We start from the raw sequence: 27,475 nt of genomic DNA, 5'->3' as shown, positions 1-27,475 counted from the left end.
CTCCGATATAAATGGCACATTGCAGTATGATTTCTTCATGATGTCTTGTCTTGTTTTTAAGAAACATTTGTATATGTTTTTTAAAGTATTCATTACAATAATTAATGGCCTTAAGGGCCCCTTTATAGTAATTCAATATATTTTTCAAAATAATAACAGATTATTGTATTACCTTCATTCAAGAAAATTATTAAAAAACAAAAAAAAAAAGGAAAATTAGATTACTTAAAACCTTAGAACATTGAAAGGCTAGAATTAGCATTGCCATGGAACTATGGGCAGTGTTTGCTTGCAACATCTCTAATGCAGTGATGCCAAATGCTTATGTAGAAATGGCAAAAAAACACACTTTATAATATCATAAAAAATTGTCAGTTATTTTGACAGGCGCAAAACAATATTATTCCTCTTCAATAAAATATAAAGCATTTTTTTTCATAAAATATGATAAGATACGCTATAAAGCAGTCAACATTAAATGAATATAAATAACGTATATTAGAGAAAAAAACAACCCAATCCAATGATATATACAATGATTTTTCTGCGATTTACACATGAAGATCTCAACAAGGGGTTATCAGCAAAATTAAAAAGAAAAATCAAAAAACTCAAACTCTGTAGCCAACAAGATATCAAATAGAAGATTTGGGCAATACCTTTCTTCTTGAATATCTAAGACAATAGAAAATACAAGAGTGGAGAGAAAAATTTAATTTTTGCTACCCAAAATACGAGAATATGAAAATGGCAGATGAAATAACAAAGTTAAACCTCTAAAAACCAGAAAAAAATATCCAGTACCCTTTATTATAGGTATGCCTAAAAAGAAAACAACAACTTACCACAATAATTGGGGGCACTAAACAGAGTAACGAGTTGCCTCTTGGCAAAGAATTCATAACCGTCCTCAACGACTTGATGTGCTCGACAAATCAAATCAAAATCATGTTTATGTAAAAACTTTCCAACAACCTGAAAACATAAAAAATAAATACGTGAATAAATGCGGAAAATAGAAGCAGTTTTTCTTACCTCAGCCCCAAAAGTAAAACTGACCCCTCTATCATTCTCTCCCCATCCCATTTGGTCTTTGTCAGGATCAGACCATAACAGATCACACAGTAATCCTTGGTCAGGCACGTCTGTCGGCCTCATTATTCTCCTAATTTGTTCCATTGACTGCAAATCAGGACTCAAACCTAAAAAATCAGAGGATTTAAAGTTCCAGTTTATTGATTGCTTTTGGTAGTAAATTACCCCCATGGCAACAGAAGATCTTTTCATCAACAATGGCAGCTACAGGAAGACAATTAAAACAGTCAGTGAAGGTCTTCCATAGTTTTATGTTATACCTGTAACAATTTTTTCCATCAAGAGACAATCATTATCTAATTATTAACAAACCTTATAAAATATACAATAATTTATACAACAGAAGCCTTATACTGCCAAATTAATTTTAATAATTTATAGATAAGCTAAAATTGTTCTAGAGTTTGACCTTTTAAGATAATGATGCTAGTTTACTAGTAAAATTGTGCAAAATAAGATTAAATTTATACCTTCTTTTGCATTCATCATAAAAACCATAAATCCTATTAATGGAAGCACATTCATGGTTACCCCTAAGCAAGAAGAAGTTTTCTGGATATTTGATTTTGTAGGCCAAAAGGAGACAGATAGTTTCAAGGGATTGCTTTCCACGGTCCACATAGTCACCTGTCAAAATAATACTTGAGGAAATTTTGTAATTTAGTTATTTTGGTGTACAAACCTAAGAATAAATAGTTGGACTCTGGTGGAAAACCTCCGTATTCAAATAGACGAAGCAGGTCATAGTATTGACCATGAATATCACCTGTAATAGAACACTTTTATTAGAAATTTGGGGGGGTTGACAAAGGGATTTTAGGACCATTCAGTGGGTAAGGTATAGCATAAATTAATCAACACTAGAGTCAAGAAAAATCATTATAATAATAAATATCTATAATTCAGAAGTATCAATAGAAACTAGACACACAATTACTTCTAACAACTTGTGTGAATGTTTATACTTTAATTACTACAATGTAGCAACAAAAACTGTATCTGAATAAATGTTTAAATTTAAGCACCTATATTGTAATTTCTTGTATGTCTGCTTCAAGATCTAATACATTACTTTTAGTTACGTTATCTATTACATTACATTTTAGTGAATTTCCGATTTTTAAGATCTTGTGACAATGCATTATGTATTTAAGGAGCCATAAAAATCAGACTCCTCTGAACTGCTGTGTAATGCACTGGTGTGATTTATTTTGATCAAATCTAGTTGAACTGAACAAATTACAGAATTAATGCCAATTTTTGCATTACTAAGAAGTATGACAACAAAATTAAGATACAAATTAGGGATACTGAATGTTTTGGATTTTTTAAACAATAGATCTGAGGGACTATAATAGATCTGAGGGACTATAATAGCTCTTACAAAGAGCTATTTTTAGATTTTTTTCTGTGTGATTCTGAGAGCACTTAAAGCAGTACTACTAGCAACTTCCCAAATACGAAGCCCACATTGACTGTACCAGTCCTATACATATACTTATAATGGTTTTATGTGTTAGGCTGTCTTAGTATATAAAATTTGCACTTTATGTTTGCATTATATTATTTGTATGTATAAAATATATACAAGTTTCATAATTTTGTTACAATCATATTGCACATGAGATTCTCACTTTACATGCAAATAAAATTTGGTATTGACAGAGGAAATGTATTCAGGCAAACATGATAGCAGACAAGTATCTAATAGAGCAAGGGGCCTTCCCTATAAATGTTGGCATAGATTGTCTTGTTCTCTTTAAACTTAAGGTGCCCAATAGAATTAATAGAATTAATAGGTAGCCAGACATTTTTTTTAGTACCAAACCAATTAGGGCAGCAATGAGGCAAGTACCCCCTGCCTTGCTAATAAATATTTGCCACATATTTGTATATAACACCATATATGATAACCATATTACAATATACAAATACATTTCTTTGAGTGATTTAAATTTGAAGAAGAAATTTAAGTTTTGCCATAATAAATTTTTGTGAAAATCAGCAGTTTTGTTATTGGTGGGGCTCGTAAGTCCCAATTAATTTTACCGTGACAATTTTTGATATGTCTCAGTTATGTGCAATTTTGTTTGTTAAATTATTCCTCTTTGTATAGTGCAGTACTGTTTTGTAATCTGGCCAAAGCATTTGACTGTGTTGATCACCAGCTTCTCCTTAAAAAATTTGAGTAATACAAATTTTCAAAAGGGAGCGAAGAAGTATTAAAATCCTATCAATCTGTTATATTGCAAAATTGGGGTGTCATCTTCATCTGAGAGAATTATAGATATATGAGTACCACAATGTGCAGTCCTGGGGACATTGTGTTACTGCGTTATAAATAAAACTTCTTTGAAAAAGAGAAAGTCTATAAAGAGTCATACTCAAAAGTTCTCTTAGATGTCTTATTAGGAATGTGTACAATTGTGATTGCCTCACAAACGACAACGTTCTCTCTTAAATAAACTGGTGTTGATGTCCTATTAATCTTCATAATGAATATTAAAGCGTGAAACTTTAGTGTATTTTATATTCTCAGCCATTTTAACTCATTGCAGCTCACAGTTCTTTGCACATTTTGAAAATGTTAAAATCTGACCATTGAACATAATCCTTAGAGACTGCTTCAATGCTGGTGATTTTCAGAACAGAATAAATAGTACCTTAGTTTTTGAAGTATTTAGCCTCAAATTGTGATCAGCAAAATAATTTAGTACAAACTCCAAATCACAATTCAAAGATGTCATGGCAGTATCAGACTCAAAAGGGTCAAAGTAATGCAACATTTGTGTCTCATCTGCATCTAGGATGACATATATCCAGTTATACTCTATTTCAGAAGTGTATAGAGCAATAAACTGGCGAATTCCGTTCTGTTTGGCTACATTTCGTGGTAGTTCATAGGCGCAGGTACTTATAATATTTATGAATTTAATTTTCACGGATTAAATGCCTTTATTTTGAAAGAGATTAAATACTAAATAAATACTATTAATCCTTTTGTATAGGTACCTATCTTTTAACGCTTTGTAACATGCAAAAATGGGGTCAGGTAATATATACAGACTATAAATACTTTTAAATCATATTTTAAACGTTAGTAGTCACTGCTACGCTGTAGTGTAATCACAATATCATTATCCCAATATTTAAAAAATGGAGGTATTCAGTCCAACGAAAAGATGTACTAAAAATTCTCCACTATCGCTGAGTGAAAAAGTTATTATTTTAAATGTACATGATTGCATAAAACACGATTACCTTAGTTTTACTGTGCAAGAAATTGTTGAAAAATGTTCTCGAATGAGTGGAATTGGAAAGTCCACAATTTTCAAATTGTTGCGGGAAAGAAAAGTAGCAGGTCAAGTGGAATCTCCCAAGCAAAAGCCAGGACGACCTACAAAAGTCCTTGATGAAAATGCTAAATGTATAATTCGAAGAAAAGTTCACTCTTTTTATTTTAAAAAGGAAATACCCACCCTAGACAAAATTTTAATGGAGCTTGGCCGAGATGACTGTATTCCGTTGATAAGTAGAAAACTTTTATGGAAAACTTTAAAAAATATGGATTTTGCCTGGGAAAAGCATAACCGCAAAGCACTTTTACTGGAGAGCGACGAAATTGTTTGTTGGAGACGACAATACTTGAGAAGTATCAAGCAGTACCGCAGGGAGCAAAAGAAAGTTTTTAATCTTGATGAGACGTGGATTAACGAAGGTTATATAGTCCAAAAAATGTGGCAAGACAAAAATATAACCAGTGCTCGCCAAGCTTTCATAGAAGGCCTGTCTACGGGTATTAAAGTACCTTCGGAAAAAGGAAAAAGACTTATAATCACACATATTGGAAGCGAAGAGGGATTTTTAAAAGAAGGTCTGCTAACCTTTGAGTCGACTCGCACAGGAGATTACCATGAAGACATGAACTCAGACGTTTTCGAGGACTATTTTGGTGAAATGATAAAATTTCTTCCGGCTAATTCGGTGGTGGTTATGGATAATGCAAGCTATCATTCACGGCGAATAGAGAAGACGCCAACTTCAAGTTGGAGAAAGCAAGAAATTATCGATTGGCTGACTGCAAAAGGTATTGCGTTTGAAGCAAATTTGATAAAAAAAGAACTGCTGGCAATAGCAAACTTACACAAAACTCGTTTCATGAAATACGCCGTGGAAGATATAGCCGAAAAATATAATATAACTGTACTGCGCTTACCGCCATATCATTGCGAACTAAATCCTATAGAACTGATATGGGCGCAGGTAAAAGGATTTGTAGCAAGACAAAACACGACTTTTAAAATGAAAGATGTTAAGCTACTGTTTGATCAAGCCATTACGGAAGCGACACCAGAGAATTGGCGAAAAGCAGTCCAGCATGTAATTAAGCAAGAGGACAAAATGTGGGATCTTGACAACCTCATCGATCAGACAGTCGATCCTTTAATTATAATGTCAAGAGGTGATGACAGTTCGTCAGATGACGAAGAAGACTACAATCTATTATAATTTAAAATTGTTATACACTGTTCAAAAAGTGCCAGATCCAAAAGTGACATTTTCAACTGTTTTACTCTACATATTATGTTCAATAAATTTGTGAAAAAAATATATTATTCCATTTAAACAAAAGTAACTTTCTAAAATAAAATAGCATTTAAGTACATTAATTATAAGGTAAAAAACAAGTCCCAGTTGCACGCCTTTGGCGAACCGTTTTCAATGTTTATCAGTGGGTAACAATGTGTTGATTAATTGCGCTGGGTTCAAATAAAAAAATAAAATAACTCACGATGAAAAAAAGGTAATTTAGTGGACTGTAAACACTTAATGAAATTAACTAAAAAACTTGGAAAACGCTGTTGTGAGACCTTACCTTCTATTATCGGTGGCCGAGATTTGCGAATTATCTACACTTTCACGCTAGCGATTTTTCGGTGTTGAGTCGCGACTCTAAACTGTTTGACGATTAGAGCTCGAATGTGTCGCGCACTGTTTAAGGCCTCAAAACGAGGTGTTGAAATTCAACAAAAAAAATAAAATATTTAAACAAATGAAATACTTCCTTAACAAGGTGAGTCAACCAAAGGCATTAAATTTAACTAAAGAAAAATACCGAGTGATAAAAGAACAAGAATTAATATGAACTAAATAAACTAAATGAAAATTAAATGAAAACTTAACATACCGCCCACCAAAATGCATTGCATTTTTCAGTCCTCCGAAAGTGGCAAAGGACAGAGCTTCACCACAGGTCGCTTTAAAGTCCCATTACTAGTGCGAACAGTAACAACTCTCACTATTCCATCTAAACCTGGATGTACCTCAGTTATGCGGCCCATTGACCAATGCAGAGGAGGGGCCAAATCATTGCGAATTAAAACTAAAGTTCCTGGTGAAAGATTACCACTGGATTTATGCCACTTAGCACGTTGGTGCAACGTATGCAAGTACTCACCAGACCAACGACGCCAAAAATCTTGGTGCATTTTTTGAAGCATTTGCCAACGATCCAATTGACGAACGGGAAGTGAGTTGACATCCAATTCAGGAGGAACACTCAGAGGTTCCAGGGTCAGGAAATGACCCGGGGTTAGAGCAGTCATATCATTGGGATCATTACTAAAGGGTGTAAGAGGTCGCGAGTTAAGAAAGGCTTCAATCTGAACCAATACAGTATTTAGCTCCTCATAGGTCAAACACTGCATACCAATGACTCTGTATAAATGAGTTTTTACAGATTTCACTCCGGCCTCCCACAATCCTCCAAAGTGGGGCGCAGAGGGGGGGTTAAAATGCCATGTTATACCTTCAGATGCGGCGGATTTTAACATAAAATTATTTAACTGCTTGGATGCACCAATAAAGTTGCTACCACAATCGCTGTACAAATGTTGGCAGCGACCTCGGCGAGCTACAAATCGTCTCAAAGCAGCTAAGAAAGCTTCCGTAGATAGACTGGATACCAATTCTAAATGCAAAGCTTTAGTCGCAAAGCAAACAAACAAACATAAATAGGCCTTACTGGTACGACAGCCGCGGTAACGAGACATCATGACATTGAATGGACCAGCATAATCAACGCCGGTATGAAGAAAAGGTTTTACCTGTGATACGCGGGATGCAGGCAAATCACCCATAGGAGGTTGAATTGACTGAGGCCTACATCTAAAGCATCTAACACATTTACCAAGAATACGACGAATAACGGCTTTAGATGACAATATCCAAAATTGCTGTGTAATAAGAAACTGAACACTCTGCACACCAGCATGAAAATACTTTTTTTTTTTTTTTGAAAAAAAGTAACTACAAGCCTTGTAAACTCGTGATTACTGGGTAGGAGAGCGGGATAGTTATTGTTAAAACTTAAAGAATGTTTTAATCTACTACCGACACGTAGTATCCCAGCACTATCTAGGAAAACATTCAATTTTCTAAACGCTTTCGAAGGTATTTTATTTCCTTGAATTAACATTATATCCGAGGAAAAGGTTTGCGACTGAACATGTCTAACCAAAAGCATTAATGCATTGTGGAGTTCTACCAAAGTAAGGTTACCCTCATATTTTTTGCGGGGCAATGAAATATTATGCTTATAGCGAAGAATATAGGCCATAATGCGTTTCAGTTTGTCGAGCGACGAGAACCTTGAAATAAGATTATCCAGAAAACCCTTAGAAGAAAAAATTGAGAGACATGTTTTCTTTTCTTCAGGTAAATCATGTGAAGTTGAAGGAGTGTTTATGAAGGGGATCCAGTTGCGAGTTGAGCTAATTAAAAAACTAGGACCCGCCCACCAAAGCGAACTATTACATAACTCCATAGGGAGCAAACCTCTAGAACCGAGGTCGGCTGGATTATTCTCAGATGAAACATGATGCCAACAAGATAAAGGTAATCTTTCTTGGATAAAAGAAACGCGGTTGCTAACAAAAGTACTCCACCGATGCGGAGAAGCTTTAATCCAAGAAAGTGCTATTGTAGAATCACTCCAGGCGTATATTTTATTGATAACAAAAGATGTTTTATAAATATCGTAAACATGTGATAGCAAACGAGACAATAGCACGGCCGCACAAAGTTCTAGACGTGGTATAGAAAGTGTCTTTAGTGGTGCAACTTTTGATTTTGCACAACTAAAACGAGTGGTTGCCTGACCGTTAGGTAGTAAACTACAAAAATAAATAACGGCACAGTAACCCTTTTCGGAGCTATCACAGAAACCATGTAGTTCCAAAGTTTCAACAGGAGAATAGGGAAATAGTAGGCGAGGAATTTTGAGGCTAGAAAGGGTTAAAATATCGCTAACATATTGTTTCCAAAGATTAAGAATATCATTTGAAGGCGTTGCATCCCAATCCAACTTTAAATTCCACAAACGCTGAATTAAAAACTTGACGAGAAACGTTAAAGGTGAAAGAAAGCCCAGTGGATCAAAAATTTTTGCCAAATTAGATAACAATAGGCGTTTAGTACAACCCCTATCCACAGAGTTAACGAAAAATTGAAACACGTCAGAGGAATGGTTCCAATAAAGACCTAAAACTTTTAGCGGACTTTCTGAATCAAAATTCAGAGAAATGTCCTCATTATACAAATAAGAAGGGGGTAAATCAGCTAGCAAGCGAGGATCATTGCTACACCACTTTCGAAGTTCGAACCCTCCTTTCTGCAGCATCAGTACTAAGTCTTTTTGAAGTTTTCTAGAATCTTCAATTGTTGATGAACCTCCAGTTAGATCATCAACATAGCATGAATTTAAAATAATTTGCGAGGCCTCAGGAAAATTATCCTTTTCCTCTTCAGCCAGAACAAACAATGACTTGATAGCCAAATAAGGCGCGCATGTTAGTCCATACGTTACCGTGAGAAGGCGGTAATCAGCTATAGGTTGATCTTTAGAAAAGCGCCAAACAATTCTCTGATAATCAGTGTGGGTAGGGTTAACGATAATTTGCCGAAACATTTGACGAATATCCGCTAGGAAAACAAAGCGATGAATTCTAAAACCAAGAAGCAACGCAAAAATGTCAGCTTGCAATTTCGGGCCAGACAGAAGATGATCATTAAGTGACATACCATCTGATGGTTTGGCAGAGGCATTGAATTCGACACGAAGCTTAGTAGTGGGACTTGAATCCTTTAAAACACAGTGATGTGGAATATAGAACGATTTTTTTGGGATTAAATCTGAAGATACTAATTCCATATGGTTCTGATCTAAATATTCCTTTATAAAAGCAGCATAATCTGCATAAAGCTTCGGATTTTGCTGTAACCTGCGTTCTAACGATAAGAAATTGCGAAGAGCTAATTCTCTACTTCCATAAAAAATAGGCTCATCACCTCGGAAGGGCAAGGAAACCACAAATCGGCCATCCCGATTGCGATACGTAGTTTTACGGAAAATATTTTCGCATTTCTCGTCCTCAGGAGATAAAACTTTGACATGTGGTACTTCTTCAACTTCCCAAAACTTCTGCAAAGTATCATTAACTGATGCCTGATAACAGAGAAGCGATTGTGTAGCGATAGGTGAAGAGTTGGAAACCGTTTTACCCATCAATATAAAACCAAAAACAGTGTTAATTCCCACTGGCTCATTATAGTCACCGGTAAGCCTACCCTCCAGTAAAATATAGGGAAATAATGGAGCACCTATTAATACATCAATAGAGCTAGGAGTATCATAGAAAGGGTCAGCCAAGGACGCGCTGCGTAAATGAGGCCAGTTTGTGGTAGAAATAGGATGACTAGGTAATAGCCCGCAAATTTTTGGAAGAACTGCAGCTTCCAAATCAAAATTGGGAGTGAATTTATTACAAGGTCGAATCTTGGTAAATACACTTCTTGCACAGTTTTGTACATGAGCTTCTCCAATACCTTGAACGGAGCAAGGCGTCTTATAGGAAGTAAGTCCAAGACGTTTAACACAATTTTGTGAGATAAAGTGAAGTTGCGAGCCAGAATCAAGCAATATTCTAATTTTCTGAAACGTTCCTGACCCATCTAACATATCTATAAGAGCCGTAGAAAGCAGCACATTACTAGAATTATAATTGTTAAGGCTACTCGCTACCAGATGCGAAGAATTGGTAGACCTGGAGTCCGCCTGAGAGCTAGATGGTTGATCATTGTGGATGGAGCTGGTTGATGAGAGTGCGGGTGGTGTAGTACTGCTGCTACTACCAGAAAAATAATTTCTCTCAAAATGAAGTAAAGTATGATGTTTTTGTCTACATTTATGACAAACATGCGGCGATTTACATTCTTTGACAGAATGACTACTACTTAGGCAATTTAAACACATTTTCAGCGATTTTACAAGTTGGTATCTATCATTAGGAGTTTTTGTTAAAAAGATAGGACAACGATAAACAGAATGTGCTGTTTTACAAATAGCACAACTGCTAGATTTAGATTGCTCAGTGCCTAGAAGAGCAACCTTGGAATTTGAGAAGCGATCCTCTCTCTTAAGTGATTTTTTATCTTTTTCATGAAGGGCTGAGCAAACATTGTCGAGAGCGGCACAACGCTTATGTAGATAGGTTGTAAGCTGTTGAAATGATGGAGTAGTATGTGAATCATATTGCAATTCGAATTCAGTAGCAATAGAAACATGTAAGCGTTTAAGCAACATCTGAACCAAAATGAAATCCCATGAAGCTACAGGAAAGTTAAGATTTCCTAATGCAGCAAGATTATCAGAAAATGTATCCAAAAGTTGTCTTAACTCGGCAGGATTCTCAGTTGTGAGTTTGGGGGTATTTTCGATAGCTGCCCAGTGTGTGGCCGCAACTAAACGAGGGTTTTCATATCGCTTAACTAGCATTTCATAAGCGGTTGTGTAATTGACATCTGTCATCGGTAACTTCTGAATCAAGGTCAGAGGCTGACCACGTAAGAAACTCAAAAGATAATTAAATTTTTCTATGTTACGCAAAGTACTGTTATTATGAATCAAAGCATCAAACATATCCTTAAAAGTGGCAAACTGTGTAATATTTCCAGAAAAGGATGGAATCTCTAATTTTGGCAGTGTTACATGGGACTGATTACTAGATGATGAAGACGAAGTATTTGTAGTCAATGATTCTCCAAACAGCTCAAAATAAATCGATTTAATATACCAAAAATCTTTTTCAAATGAGCTTCGTACCGCGTCTTGTTCGGTGAATTGATCCTCATCATCTAGAATGCAACTAATGACAACGTTATGCTGCTTGAAAAACTCAGTTCTAATTGATTCCAAAATATCATAACTCAATTTAAAGATTATGTGTTGGGAAGTGTCTTCTTTAGCACTTCTCGATATATTAAGAATATCCGATAGACGATTAAATTCAGTTTGTCTAAGAACTTTGGCTCTTTTCAGTTTATCGGACATCCTACTATATCCGAAAAAAAAACGAAGAAAACAGAAGAAAAGTTCAAGGCAAGAAACGGAGTCTCAAGACCGACTTTAGACCGACTATAAAAAAACGAGAATGATGTTGCGTATACAGTACAAGCAACAATTAAAAAACTCCAATGAATGAACTTGTGACACCCTGTTAAAACCAATATAAAAATGAAACCTATTGGAAAAAAAGATGTGCACTGTTTACCTTTAGATATAATCCTGCAAAAGAATTCAACTTGAAAAACGACCTGTGTTGATTTAAACGATAATTCATAAATTCTTGTTAAGAAAATATGAAATGTTCGCGATCGATATTTAAACTATCTGCAAACCAACTAAAGATGAAATGAATAATGCAATGTATTTTTGAAATTAAAAAAGAGAAGAAAATTGATCAACTAATTAATTGTACTTTTTAAGCCTATATGATTGAATTAACTGGGCGGTTTATTCTATAAAATTATAAGTTAATTTTCAAAAGGCCAAAGTGTGAATAGCAAAAATGCGGTTCGAAGTGACCAAAAATAATGTTGATTAATTGCGCTGGGTTCAAATAAAAAAATAAAATAACTCACGATGAAAAAAAGGTAATTTAGTGGACTGTAAATACTTAATGAAATTAACTAAAAAACTTGGAAAACGCTGTTGTGAGACCTTACCTTCTATTATCGGTGGCCGAGATTTGCGAATTATCTACACTTTCACGCTAGCGATTTTTCGGTGTTGAGTCGCGACTCTAAACTGTTTGACGATTAGAGCTCGAATGTGTCGCGCACCGTTTAAGGCCTCAAAACGAGGTGTTGAAATTCAACAAAAAAAATAAAATATTTAAACAAATGAAATACTTCCTTAACAAGGTGAGTCAACCAAAGGCATTAAATTTAACTAAAGAAAAATACCGAGTGATAAAAGAACAAGAATTAATATGAACTAAATAAACTAAATGAAAATTAAATGAAAACTTAACACAATGGGCAAAACTCATAAATTGACCCAAAACCGGGTGGCACTACCTGCAATCAACGAAAAGAAAGAATTTTACATTGAAACTAATACCCAACTAAGGTAGTGGCATAAAATATTGGTGGATCATCAGGTACCACTTTTGCATACCTAATGAGGTTTTATTGCTCTACACACTTCTGAAATAGAGTATAGAGGGTTTGATCATCAGCAACTATTCAATCTACATCCATTACATCTTAGAAGAATGATCTTCTCTATAAAATTCCTGCATGGGTTAATTGATGGTCCTGTACTTCTTTCTGGTGTATGTTTCATGGTGCCTAAGCTTAATGCCAGACATCCCCAACATTCTTTCTGCCAAGGCCTTATACTAACATCCTATTGAAATCGCCACTATATACAATAGGTGCTATATTTAATAGAATCTGTCACATGTGTGATATAAATTTCTCTCTGGTTCATGTGATCTTTACTCTTGGGATTAAGACCCATGTGTTTAAGTAATAGTAGGTATATTGCAGTTGATTTAATTTTGTTGAATATGTGATTATCTTGTTAAACTTTTATAATTGCGTTTTTATATCATATTAATAGTTATTTGTTCTAATTTTTTGGATAATTTTTGAGATTGTAACTTTATTGTAACTTTACTTTTTTTTTTTATTTCTTTTATTTTTTTAGGTTTGTTTTTTTTTAAACTATATTTTTCATCGTTTTGTAACTGTTTCCTCTTATTAGGCAAGTTGCCTGTTGGAAATAAAGGCTTATTATTATTATTATATTTAACTGCTTATAAGAATCTCCAACATTACCATACATGTCATATAGAGCCTTGCGGTAGGTACACCAGATTCTATGACTCTTATAGTAGAAAATGTGTTTTGCTGTCAATTTTTCAGATAAAGAATAAAAAACTGACATGCAATCTCATCAAACCCAAGATAATGCAATTTGAAACACAAAAGGTCATTATGGTGGGTATTTTTTCCCTCATGAATATGGAAAAGGTCAATGAGGGTCTGAAAAGTCCACAGTTCCAAATTTTCTTCTTATGATTGACAATGCTTAAACTAAATTATAGGATTTTATCTCAACTATATTATACAATTGTTGTTGTATTTTTCACAGAATAAAGTTCATTCATTCAAATTCCTAGGTATACATAGTGACCCTACTCTTAGGTTAGACTGTAATATTGATGAGCTTTAAAAAAAGCTATGGAGCTGCCTGTTTGCCCTCCATAACCTTTCAGAGTGGAAGATCTCTTGGTGAAAAGATGCCAAAGTAGCCCACTGGGTTTCTATACCTATAGATAAAGTTTTGAATATATTAATAATAATTTATCGATTTGCTTTTCTATATATATAACTTATTTTTTCATCATTTCCTTTGCCTGCTTCATGTGTCAATACATAGTAAAGCTTCTTTTTAAATTAAACAATGGTCAGTAGCAAATCATATCAGAGCCCAGCGCCAGGCAACAAAATAAACAATGGTTGGGTTGGGTTGGGTTAGGTCTGGCATACAAGGCATAAAAGTGGCTAATGGAATTTAAGTTAAATCTAAGAAAATCGAGTTTTACTATTTCATTTTGTATCGTTTCTCTCATGGATAGTAAACTTTGCATCAATATTATTAATAAACAATGCTTTTTGTACGATGAAAAGAATAGTGACATGTAGTTTTCCTTAATGAATCCATTGATGTAAAAAGCTAAATATGTATAAATAAGTAGTTAACCACTTTTATGCTTTGGATGAATGCTGAAACTTAAACTTGAAAACCAAGAAAGAAAAGGTGGTTCTGGAGGACATAGTCCTTAAATAATAAAATGATAAGTTTATATGGAAACTCATGATAAGATTCCCTGAAGCATTATAAGTTGTCATAATAGTGTCACATGTATTATTGCATCATTATTTTAAGATAATCATTATAAATTCACTGTTATCAATGTTAATCCCAATCATTGTTAATACCAGTCTCAGACTTGCTGATGAGCTAAACAAACAGATTAAGTCTAAAAAATTTATAAATGGAGGTAAGACTGCAGCTGCGCAAATATAATCAAGAACTATAGACAAATTATTGGTCCTGGACCTCAAAAAGGCTTTTGATCCTTTGGTTCTGAATTATGGGATCACAATTTGGGGTGGTACAATATTTTTCATGGGGATACAAAAAGATTGTTGAATTATTATTACTTTGCATCTGCATATATAAACCAGTGATCAAATTTAATATTTTTCTATAATAAAGCAGAATTAACCCCTCAACATTTTTCATTTATGGATATATTTAACCTATTAGATAAGTTGAATAATGGTCTAGGTTGTGGACAGATGGAAAATGTCATTATAAGTCCAATATTTAAATCAGATGACATGAATTGAATATATCAAATAACAAGCTTTTTAGCAAAGCATCTTTATTAGCAAAGACATTTGATTGTTTAGTATTAAACAGAACATCCTGCTTTAAAAATATTTTTTCAGTTGCCCAACATGTATTTAATAAATTGTTCTGCTTTGCTAGATATCATTTATATTCATGTTCCTCCTTCAAGAAAAGCTGACCTATTGCATATTTAGTATCATAGAACAAATTTTGGATTCTTTAATCTTTCTCTAGATTGTTTTAATATATCTTTGGCCTGATCGAGAAATAAATTGAAACAAATGGTTAAGTATTCATAATTTATTATTATCCAATGTTCTTTAATTTATTAAATTTACAGTTTATTTCTTTTGTTGGAGCTGGTTCATTAATAAACAATTTGAATTTGAGATCATGTAAAGGCAACAAGAAGATGTATGTTAAAAATGCATAAAAAACTATAAGAATCATATAAATCATGGGCTGAACACAAGAGGTGCTGTATAAAGGAATGTAATACTGTAGAACCCCAAGCACTGCATGTGTGAGAGTTACATATTGTTTGGAACCAAAGGTATATAATGATCTGCCAATAGATATTAGGGTACAAGCATATAATAGATGCAAAAAAGATATTAATGAGTGGATAAAGGATAGTCATTTTCTAGTTAACAATGCATATTATATAGTTTAGGTGTTAAGTAGGATTATAGTACATACCCGGCATATACTATGCTTGCTGTTCGGGAATATCTAAATAATGCTTTCAATATATAATGCTTAGAGCACCAAGGTCTCCTGATCTCTCTCCCAATGATTTTTTATGAGGATAAGCACTATTCCAATCTAAGAGTTAAAAAATGTGATTTCAATGCTATGTAACAAAATTTCACTTTATCAATTAGTGAATGTCAGTGGGTGACAAAAAAAGACAAAATTTTCAGCAAGATTTTCGCCAATAACTTCTAAACAAGCAAACCTACAAAATTAAAAGTTATCTTGTTGGTTACAGATTTTCGAGTAATTATATAAATATTTATAATATTTTAATTAATATTTATAATTTTTATAAATTACTCTTGTTTAAATGTTTAAATACCAATAAAAATATGTCACAGCGGCAACATCGAATTACGTAAGCCAGGGTTTTTTTGCATGCGTACGTACAGGCACGACGCGACGAAGCGGGAGGAAGAAGATAGGTTAGGTTTCTGTGTATGTGTGTTGAGAGTACAACCGGAATAAATCACACCGTAATTTTAAAGAAATTTGGTTGTTTTATTTCAAAACAGAGATACAAAAAAGTGTAATTTAAAAACATGGTCCTTCGTGTCGAATAGTGAATAAAGTGGCCTGTCGATTTGTGATAACGGAGCTGGTAAAAAAGTGAAAACCCGTAAAATCTCGAGTAAAAAGCCGGTGTTATTTTTTCGAGTTCAGACAAGTCATAGAACAGTGGCGTGTGTAATAAAAGCAAAGCCGCAGTAAGGCTAAAGTCGCCGCTAAAAAGTGTACCTGTTACCTGTTTTGATTTGGTGTTGAAAAGCGATAATTAGTTTTACTGGATTGGTGGCCTGGAGTCTGGAGTGTGCTGATATCTGACTACAATATAGTATGATGGGACGTGTACTGTGTAACTACTACAAGAGATAAATGTGAGTCCTTTCCAATTTGTTTTTCCTTTTTACTGAGTAAAAAAGTGGTTTCCTTTTCTTTTTTGTGTTGTTTGTAATTTAAAATAATGTCAGAGGAATTAAAGCAACTTATTAAACAGAGAGGGGCAATTAAGACTCGTCAAACTCTTTTTAAAAAATACCTTGAAGGGTTGCAGGGAGTTTTAAGAGGTGTTGAACTTAATAATGTAGAAAAGGAAATTATTATTGAGCTTGAAAGTAGATTAGAGAGATATTCGTCGGTATTGAGTGATTATGATGAGGTGCAGAGTCAGATTGAAGTGTCAGTCGATGAGTCAGATGAGAAAAAACAGCAAGATGATCGTGAAGAGTTCGAAAATGTGTATTTTAAATTAAATTCGCAGGCAAAAAAGCTAGTAACTGAATATTATGCGTTTTTTGAAACAAATAAGGCTCAGTCAAGTGCTTCTAGTTCTCATGCTGACTCTCAGCAAAGGCTTCAACATAATCAGGGTATACAGGGTGTTCAAGGTGTTAAATTACCTGCAATAAATTTACAAAAATTTTCTGGTGACTACAAAAATTGGTTAGAGTTTCGGGATTTGTTTGACTCAATAATTAATTCTAACAGTGGAATTTCAAATATTCAAAAGTTCCATTATCTGAGGGCATCTCTGGAGGGGGGTGCTGCACAGGTAATTAGGAGTATTGAGCTTTGTGGAGATAACTTCACCCTAGCATGGGAAACTTTGTGCAAGCGGTACGAAAATCGGTGTATTTTAGTTCAAAATCATGTAAAAGAGTTGTTTAAGCTGCCTAGTTTGATAAATGAAAGTTCTAGTAATTTAAGAACTATGGTAGATAGTGTGTCTAAACATATTACATGTCTAAAGGGTTTAAATCAACCATGTGAGTTTTGGGATACCCTTCTTATTTATATTTTGGGGGGGAAACTAGATAAGACAACATTTCGAGAGTGGGAAGAGAAAAAGGCCAAAACTAGTGATGTATTGCCAACTTTTCCAGAGTTTATGGATTTCTTAAGAGCAAGGGCTGATTTCTTAGAGAATTTAGAGTTGTGTAAAGATAAGGTGGAGAAAGTAAGTGTAGATAGAAATTACAATCACAAAAGAGTGTTTAATGCCCAAAATGTCCCTTTTTCTAGTAACTCGTGTTCTATGTGTTCCGGTGCTCATGTTTTACCTAAATGTGGTAATTTTTTAAGATTATCTACCAATGAGAGGGTAGATAAAGTAAAACAATTACATTTATGTTTTAATTGTCTTAAAATGGGTCATGCTTACACTAACTGTACATCATCTCGATGTCAAAAATGCAATTTAAAACATCACACATTGTTGCACTTTGTTCGAAAAAGTAATGCTGAACCTCATTCTGAACAAAATACTCAGGAGTCTCAGGGTGCAGCAAATTCCTTAGTGAATACTACAATAAATATGTCTAGTGAACGGTGTTATGACAAAGAGCAAGTGTTGTTACAAACGGCTCTAGTGCAGGTGAAAGACATAAATGGTGGCTACCAGGTGTGTCGAGCACTTTTGGATAGTGGCAGCCAGAGCCATTTTATATCACAGAAGTGTAGTGATAGATTGGGTTTACCTAAAATAGAGTTGTCATCTACTATAACGGGTGTTGGAAAAACAATAACCCAATTAAAGTATCGGTGTATGGTCCAGTTAGAAGGGCTTAAAACCAATTATAAAACTGAACTTTCATGTTTGGTAATCCCTATTCTAAGTGACAATTACCCATCAAATTCCTTTAGTACAGGGAATTGGCCTATTCCAAACCACATAAATTTAGCTGATCCAAGTTTTACTCATTCAGGGGATATTGATATCCTTATTGGTGGAAGTGTTTATTTGAATTTGTTGTGTATAGGTCAAATCAGTCTGGGTGAGGGTTTGCCTGTCCTACAAAAAACAAGGCTAGGCTGGATTATTGGTGGTGAGTGTAACAAGGGAAATCTTAACAAGGTATTACGACCATCCAGTTTCAGTTGTCATTTTTCAGGAAAGTTTAGTATTGAGGACATGTTGCAAAGGTTCTGGGAGGTGGAGGAGGTGCAAGTTGAGAAAAAATTGTTGTCAGGTGAGGAGCAACAGTGTGAGGGTATTTTCTCTAAAACAACAAGTCGAAATGAGTCTGGGCGTTTCATAGTCCATATTCCCCTAAAGGATTCACCAGAATGTTTAGGTGATTCGAGACAACAGGCTGTGAGAAGGTTCTTTGCATTGGAAAATAAATTGGCAAAAAATCCAATATTAAGTGAAAAATATATAGCATTCATGGAAGAGTACAAGCGTCTAGGACATATGGTGGAAGTCCCTCCAGAGGAGTTAAACAAGAGTCCTTCTTTTTATTTTCCACACCATTGTGTGACCAATGATAAGAGTCCAACTACTAAATTAAGAGTAGTGTTTGACGGGTCTGCTGTTTCTGAGAGTGGTGAGTCTTTAAATAGTATCCAGTTAGTGGGACCTACTCTGCAAGATGAGTTATTTCAAATCATTTTAAGATTCAGACAACATAATGTGGTTATATGTGCTGACATTATTAAAATGTATCGGCAGATACTGATTCATCCTAGTCAGTTGGACTTGCAGAGAATTGTATGGAGGTCAGATCCATCTCATGATCTTTTAACGTATAAACTTCAAACAGTAACTTATGGCACATCCTCTGCCCCATACCTGGCAGTCCGATGCTTAAAACAGTTGGCAAGTGAGTCGAGTGACACATATCCAAAGGCATCCAAGGTCATTGACAAGGATTTCTATATGGATGATTGGATATCTGGATCTGAGTCTGCTGGTGGAGCTATTAACCTGTGTAATGAAGTGATTGAGGTGTTAAGATCTGGAGGTTTTGAGTTACAAAAATGGGCATCTAATAGCAAGGAAGTGTTAGATCATCTAAGGGACAAATACTCATTATCCTCTATTTTAGTGTTTGGTGAATCAGAAAAAACAAAGACCTTGGGTTTGTACTGGTTGTGTGATGAAGATTACTTGATGTTTCGTATTAATAATAATGATAGGGATCGAATAACAAAGAGAACTGTGTTATCAGACATAGCACAAATTTTTGACCCTTTGGGGCTGGTGGCTCCATGTGTTATTGTAGCAAAGGTGATCCTTCAGAGGTTATGGTTAAACAAACTGTCATGGGATGAGTCCCTTCCCTCAGATCTTAATACTAGGTGGTGTAATTTTAAGCAACAACTTCCAAAATTGAATTATGTGAAAATACCCCGACATGTGTTATGTTATAATCCAGTAAGCATCGAAATTCATGGGTTTTCTGACGCTTCCTTGGAAGCTTATGGAGCATGTATATATTTACGTAGTGTGACCAAGAGTGGGGATATGCAAGTGAGATTATTATGCTCAAAGTCGAAGGTGTCACCCTTAAAGGTATTAACAATACCCAGATTAGAGCTTTGTGCTGCCTATTTATTGGCTACCTTAGTAAATAAGGTAAGAACGTCAATGAATTTAAAATTTGATGCGTGTTATCTATGGACCGACTCTAGTGTATGTTTGAGCTGGATTAAAACGCCACCAAATCTCTTGCAGACCTTTGTAGGTAATAGGGTTTGTCAAATCCAGTCAATGAGTTCCCCTGATCAGTGGAATCACATTTCATCGCAGGATAATCCTGCAGATGTACTATCTCGAGGTATTAGCCCACAAAACCTTGGTAGTTTTGAGTTATGGTGGAGAGGTCCCCATTGGCTTGCTTATCCTAATCATGACTGGCCAAAATCCAAATTTAACCCTCTAGAAGTAGTACCTGAGCTTAAACGACAGGTGATGTCTTTTAAAATAGAGGAAGTTAATCCCTTTCCTTTTAACCGATTTTCCTCTTTGTCTAAGTTACAGCGTGTGTGTGCCTATTGCTGGAGATTCATTAAAAATTGTCAAAAGAAAGGGTCACCTGAAAAATCTTCTAATGTGAGTAGTGCTTATTTGTCTGTGTCCGAGCTTCAAGAAGCTCTTTTGGTGTTGGTTAAAATCTCACAACAGAAAAGTTTTAGTGAAGAAATAATAGATTTATCCAACAATAGAAGTGTGAGTAAATCTAGCAAACTTAAAAGGTTAAATCCATTTCTAGATGACAAAGGATTCCTTAGAGTGGGTGGGCGGTTAGAACAATCTAATTTTGATTTCGATAAAAAACATCCAATTGTGCTTGATAGTAAACATGAGCTTACAGGTCTTTTATTCAAGCATGAGCACATTAGATTATATCATGCTGGTCCCCAGTTGCTATTATATTCGGTGAGAGATAAGTACTGGCCTATAGGAGGCAGAACTCTAGCTAGAAAGATAGTGTATGAATGTGTCAGGTGTTTCAGAGCTAAACCAAGAAATAAGAGTGTCATTATGGGAATGTTACCTGCTGATCGGGTAATACCTGCCCCTCCTTTTTCTTCATGTGGAGTAGACTATGCGGGTCCAGTGCTTATTAAAAATAAGAGGGGTAAGGGGTGTATTAAAATAAAGGGATATATCGCAGTTTTTGTCTGTTTTACTACAAAAGCTATACACCTTGAAGTAGTAACTGAACTAACAAAAGAAGCCTTTATAGCGACATTTCGGCGATTTGTGGCGCGGCGTGGTAAACCCAACAAGATGTTCTCAGATAATGGTACAAATTTTGTTGGGGCTAAGAGTGAACTAGAGGCACTTGGTAAGTTTCTTCAGGAGTCCAGTGATAATATTAGTGAATTAATTGCCAATCAAGGTGTGGAGTGGCATTTCATACCTGCCTTTTCACCTCATTTCGGAGGGCTATGGGAGGCCGGTGTAAAATCCTGCAAGGTTCATTTAAAGAGGGTACTGGCAAATGCGTGTTTAGTATATGAAGATTTTTCTACTGTTTTGTGTGAAATTGAAGCCATTTTAAATTCCCGACCCCTAACACCCATGTCCAATGACCCTAGTGACTATTCCGCTCTAACTCCCTCACATTTTTTGATTGGGCGACCAATGATGTCTTTACCAGATCCAGAGGTGCGACATATACCCGAAAATAGACTCTCCGTGTATCAACGCATTCAACAGATGCAACAACATTTCTGGTCGCGTTGGGCAGTTGAATATGTCTCCGAGCTGCAAGTTCTGCAAGAGTGGCACACCAGTCAACAAAGCCTGAAACCAGGCATGTTGGTAGTTGTTAAGGAAAACAACATTTCTCCTCTTCGGTGGTGTATGGGTCGTATCGAGAAAGTTCATCCTGGTCAAGATGGAGTGGCTAGAGTGGCAACCATAAAAACTGAGCATGGAGTGATTAAAAGAGCATTTACTAAAATTTGTGTACTACCTATAGATGCTTTAGAGGAGCCAGGCTCTAGTGACATCCCTAACTCCTAAGACAGTGATGTTCGAGTTGATGTTAAAATTAGGCCTTAAATTTAATTAAAGGTTGTTTCTCGGGTTGTTTAGTCTTATAAGTTTATACCTAATGTGTGAAGGTCATAGCTTTAGAGTATGTGTTCTTATGTTTCTTTCTTCTTTTTATTGAACCCCTAGTGGCTTCAAGGCGGGGGGCATGTTTAAATGTTTAAATACCAATAAAAATATGTCACAGCGGCAACATCGAATTACGTAAGCCAGGGTTTTTTTGCATGCGTACGTACAGGCACGACGCGACGAAGCGGGAGGAAGAAGATAGGTTAGGTTTCTGTGTATGTGTGTTGAGAGTACAACCGGAATAAATCACACCGTAATTTTAAAGAAATTTGGTTGTTTTATTTCAAAACAGAGATACAAAAAAGTGTAATTTAAAAACAACTCTAAAATAGATAGGAGCCAATATTTGACCCTATTAAAAAGTACATGGCATTTCTTATGTCAGAGTCTGGCCGCAGGTAGCAAAAAAAAAAATTATAGTGAATATGTACCGATGCCCATAGTTAATTAGTTGTATTGAATTTAGTCACTTAAACTGAAAACCAAGGGACATGACAAGAGCATTAAATATTTGAGAAAAAGATGCTTCTGTAGGGCAAGAAACTGAAAGGTGTAATAAAATGATAAAATTAAAATGAATCTCATGATAAGATCCCTTGAATGATTATGAATTATTAAAGTAGCATCACATGTATTATTGCACAATTTTTTTTAAGATAATCATTATTAATTTCTTAAGCCCAGTCTCAGACTTAGCTTAGAGAACAGATAAAAAGCCTAAAAAATGGTGTAAATGGAGGGCAAAACTCCATCTGTTTAAATATAAACAAAAAATTTAAAGATAAATTAATGCTTCCACTTGATTCCAAAATGCCATACACAAACAGAATGAAAATATTTCACAAATAATTATCATCCAATTGCTCTAACAAGCAATTTGCTGAAATATCTTGGAAAAAAAACCTGCTGCTTAGAAATCAATATGCTTTCAGGGAAAACTGTTGAATATAAAAATACTGACAGAGTAAAATCTTATTTAGAAAGAACTTAGGGCAGTAGAATTTCAGAAGAAATATCTACTCTATTTTTTAAATCTATGATTTGTTCTAAATACAGCAATAATTATGAAAGGGGTGGACTGGCATACAGTATATGGGTAAAAATAAAGCTGAAGTAAAATGAATAAAATAAAGAAATGGTTGGATAGTATTTCCTTCTCTTCTAGATCTTCATCTGGTATTCAAACAATTAAGCTACATAACACCAACTGTAGATTGAAAGCACACTGTAATTCTACATCACAAATAGGAAGAAGAATATGTGTTATTGCAGGGAATTTTCTGTTGAGACCTGTAAAAGGATATATATGTCTCTTGATGTGTCACAGTTGGACTATGCATCAATGATATGGTACCCTTTTTACACAAATTGTTGTACAGACCTAGAAAGGGTCCAAAATAAATGTATTTGATTTTGTTTATTTAAGCTTGGTATGAGGATTCCAAATGATCACATTTATGATGATACTTGGAGGTTGTTGGACTTATCAATGCTTAGGCAAAGAAGAGTTTATGTTGATTTGATGGTCTTGTATAAATTGGTGAATGGTCAGTTAAACTGTCCTGAACTTCTTGGTGCAATATCTTGCAATATACCATCTAGGAATTTTAGTCATAATAGATTATTCAAGCATTTCAAGCACTAATTATGCATCCCACTCCCCTATTGAATGGGCACTTAAATTTATTAATTCTAATGAAGTTAAAATATTTAAGAGGCAAATTAAAAGTTTAATCTAATTTCAGGGTTCAAAGATCTATTAGTGTCATCGGGTAATATTATTAATATTTCTATTATTATTACAATTTTTTTTGTTTTTTCCATAACCTGGTTGTTATATTGTGGATTAGTGAATTGCTATTGATTAATGTTGGATCTTAATTAATAGTAAATGATTTGATCTTTTATTTATTGTTAATTTTATTTAAATATTGGGCTAATATGGATTGTTATTTGTTATTGTCTTAATAGTTTATATTACTTGTTGGAATGTAGCAACATATCATATTGACTGTATTATTTTTGTTATGGAGTGTTAAATTGGGTGTTAGACTAAAATATTATTTTGTATTTGAATTTCTTTGTTTTGTAATGGGGTTGATCCCATAAATAAAAAATAAAGAATATGTTTAAAATATTAAATGAAAATTCTACTTGAAAGAAGGGAGATGTACATATGTATGTAATCATGCACAGTCAAAAATTATGATATTGAAGAAATTATACACAAATACCTTATCATTAGCCATATAGCAAATGAAGGCAATTTAATGCATTCTTACATTGAAAAAGAAAAATCAAGAATACTTAAAAATCGCCCAATTTAAGTTCCATCTTAACTCGTGGCAATTGCCAAATTAGCTAAAAAGAAGGGAAATCCATACAAAGTCAATAAGATGTCTACTGAAGATTTTATTGACTGGAAAAAAATAACTAATTTAATCTAGACTAGTGAAATAAATACAATTTTTTACAAGATGTCATATAAACAAATAAATTTTAACAATATAAACATAAGAAAAAAAGACAAAGACTCTGAGGGCAAATTGACTTTAATAGCTGCTTATGTCCAATCACCTCCAATACCAATCAACAAAAAAAGGACTTAGTTTGTGCAATGATAATTTAATACTAAAGAAACACCATGATGTCTATAGACCACTGTTAGCATCTGCTAGCACAGTCTAACACATAGTCAAGTCACTCGACCCTTTTCGACTAACCATCCGCACCTGCCGACGACCCAAGTGTTTCTTTTTTTTTGTATTCCCAATGATGACATATGGTAAAGGATTAACTAAATGGTTAATAATAAATTAAATAAAGGGTGTCTAAATTAAGTGTCTGAACCAAATGATTCCTCTTAAGTAACCAGGTCAATCAAAAAAATAAAGATAATCAGTAAAACCCTACATTTTTATTATTGAGAATAATAATGCTGGATTGAATAAAATAAGAAATAAAATAAGACTAAAATAAGAGTTCAATTTACACAAACCTCCACAAAGCATTTATACAGCAAAATAAAATAAGAAGTTGATCAAAATGCAACTAATATTTTATTTTTATTTGAAAACGAAAGTACGCACGGGGTTTTGGTCAGAAAACCCATTGAAAGACAAAGAGATAAAATTTACCTGGTATGTAATTGGTCAATTTCTTGAAATATACCTTGCATGTGAATAGTAATTCCTTATTTCTTATTTTATTTTATTTTGCTGTTTAAATGCATAAATGTCATATAAGGCCTTATTTTATTCTATTTGTCTGTATGAATTCAGCTTAACTAGTTGGCAATTAAGGTGTACATTTAGGTTTACACCCTTTATATTAGGTACACCTTTATTAAGATTAAAGGGTTTTTAGGGGATTCTAGTTTTCTTGACAACATTCCTAAGGTTTTGACTCAAATTTAAGTGTTTTATTAGTATTATAAAAAGAAATAAAAGCAAAGAAAAAATGGTGACTGGATGCATACATAAATATATTACCTAGTTGTTGTTTATTAATGTGTCACAATGAATAAGTGTCAAAACTCATCAAAATATTTTAAAATAAAAAAACCTTGATTTAACCCAAAAATATTATTAAACTTAATACTTTCCTTATTGCCCCCTGTAAATGCATTTCTAATGTGAACTTTGTGGACGGATTTGTATCCTGTCATGCGAGGGGTACCCGCATTGTTTACAAGTGATTTATGACCGCTTATAAAAAAAGGCGTCATTTTGAGGCGATCAAAGAAGTGATTCTAGTTGTTGAAATCTATATACTTTGCTGCTAGTACCATTAATTATGATGATTCAGATTAATTATTTTAAATAGTTTTTCTAATTTAAACAGCAGTTTCAGTTCCACAAGGACAGCTAACTAAAATTTGTAGATAAATTAATTCTGTTTTTGTGCAACAGTAGGACAGGCTTTTTTCTACTTCTTTTTCTACTATCTTTATTTGCAATTATCTTGAAACAACTTTTTTTTTACATATCCTAGTGTTGCTTTGAGGCTACAATATGTCCTATTGTTATTCTGCTAAATAAATAAATATAGGTAATGGGCATTTTTGAATCTGATACACTTAACTTCATACTCACTTACTTTCCAACAAAGCTCTGAATTTTTAAAAGTTAAAACTACACAAAATATTTTTATGAAAATTCTTTCTCTTTTATAATGAGGATCTTTAATATAATTAAGGATTTAAAGAAGCCAATATTTAATGTGGAAATTCAAGTGAAAACCTTAATTTTGAAGGACTGTTTACATTAAAAGTTATTTATTTCTACAATGTCAGCTTTGATTATGTAAACAAAGTAGTGGTTTTATGCAAAGCACATTTAATAATAATAGTAATGGTAAAAAGCAGGAATTTTCACTATTTACCCTTGAAATAAACTATATTTATAACTGTACTTTATATAACATATACTATATTATAGATCTAACAACTGGAGACTTAAAAGGCAAAGTTATTTAAAAGAAAATACCAATATACAGAATGGGAACAAGTGGGTGAAAAGAGAAATCAGTATACTTACCACATATTTTCAAAGGGGCTTCCAATTCTAAAAGGATTGGCTGGCTAAGGAATATTTCTCTGGATTTTAAGCATAAGCCTCTTATTTCGTTCTCAGTGAGCTGGACATTTTTTCCCGGCCTGGCACCTCGCACTAAAAACACACAATTTCCTTGAAAATCCTTTTAAAGCGAAACTTTTGACGTTATCAAGGCGTAAACCACCGACGCCATATTTTGTCAACATTGGATAGCTTGACCTTCGTAAACTTTACCTTCTAATAAACGGGCTATAATGGAGTCGATGTTCAATTTATCGGCTTCGGCCATTGGAGTGGATGTTTAGGGACGCTTTCCGTCTTCTTATTTAATAAAAACTTTTAGGATTGGCGGGATATTCTTGGATATTTTTGTAGTTTCTCAATAATGTAAACAGCGGCTTTTTGCTTGAGGTGTCACGGAGAGGACCAGGTTGTCAAACTTAACCGAACCAAACTTCGCTAGGACAAAGAATAACTTCCTACGATTTATAGTTAATTAGTTATAAAACTCGTCTAAAATGTAAATAACTTAATTTTGCCTTTTATAAATAAACATATTTTTGCACCAGCCAACTGTCTAAAGTCGAAAATAATATAAAATTTGAAATTTATAATTTTAGGTATTTTTTGTTCGCCATCTTGGTGTACCTGATTGTCATTGATGACGGGTGACATAACCATACAGGGTTGCCAGGAGAACAGATTAGATTTACTACGTTTCCACGGAAATCAATTTCGTTTTCGAGATACATAGAAAAAAGCAAATTTTTAGCGTTAAAATGTATTTCAGACTAATTATTGCTATGGAGTAGCAGGTTAGGGACAGAAAACCGTTTTCAAAAATACGTTCAGGATGATACTAAGCATAAAATGTTTTCTACGTTTCCACGAGGTTTAAATCCGCTTTGGCAAAGAGTGAAAATTATACAAATGCCCTGTTTTTCA

General features: G+C 34.1%; 1 protein-coding gene across 1 annotated transcript in view; it reads right to left on the bottom strand.

Annotated features, from left to right (window-relative positions):
• LOC126747269 (serine/threonine-protein phosphatase alpha-2 isoform) overlaps nt 1-26,978 on the bottom strand; it is a 42,209-nt gene extending 15,231 nt beyond the window's left edge. The window contains exons 1-7 of the mRNA XM_050455801.1: nt 26,765-26,978; nt 26,513-26,644; nt 1,778-1,861; nt 1,566-1,722; nt 1,261-1,355; nt 1,036-1,202; nt 846-975 (exon numbers count right to left, since the gene is read on the bottom strand). Coding sequence (XP_050311758.1) covers nt 846-975; nt 1,036-1,202; nt 1,261-1,355; nt 1,566-1,722; nt 1,778-1,861; nt 26,513-26,644; nt 26,765-26,819 — 820 coding nt within the window. The 5' untranslated portion in view covers nt 26,820-26,978. The remainder of the gene's footprint in view (nt 1-845; nt 976-1,035; nt 1,203-1,260; nt 1,356-1,565; nt 1,723-1,777; nt 1,862-26,512; nt 26,645-26,764) is intronic.
• Nucleotides 26,979-27,475: the final 497 nt, after the last annotated feature.

Source organism: Anthonomus grandis, chromosome 2 (genome assembly GCF_022605725.1).
Source record: "Anthonomus grandis grandis chromosome 2, icAntGran1.3, whole genome shotgun sequence".
In the NCBI taxonomy this organism is placed as follows: domain Eukaryota; kingdom Metazoa; phylum Arthropoda; class Insecta; order Coleoptera; family Curculionidae; genus Anthonomus; species Anthonomus grandis.
This window is presented reverse-complemented; position numbering and strand designations above follow the sequence as displayed.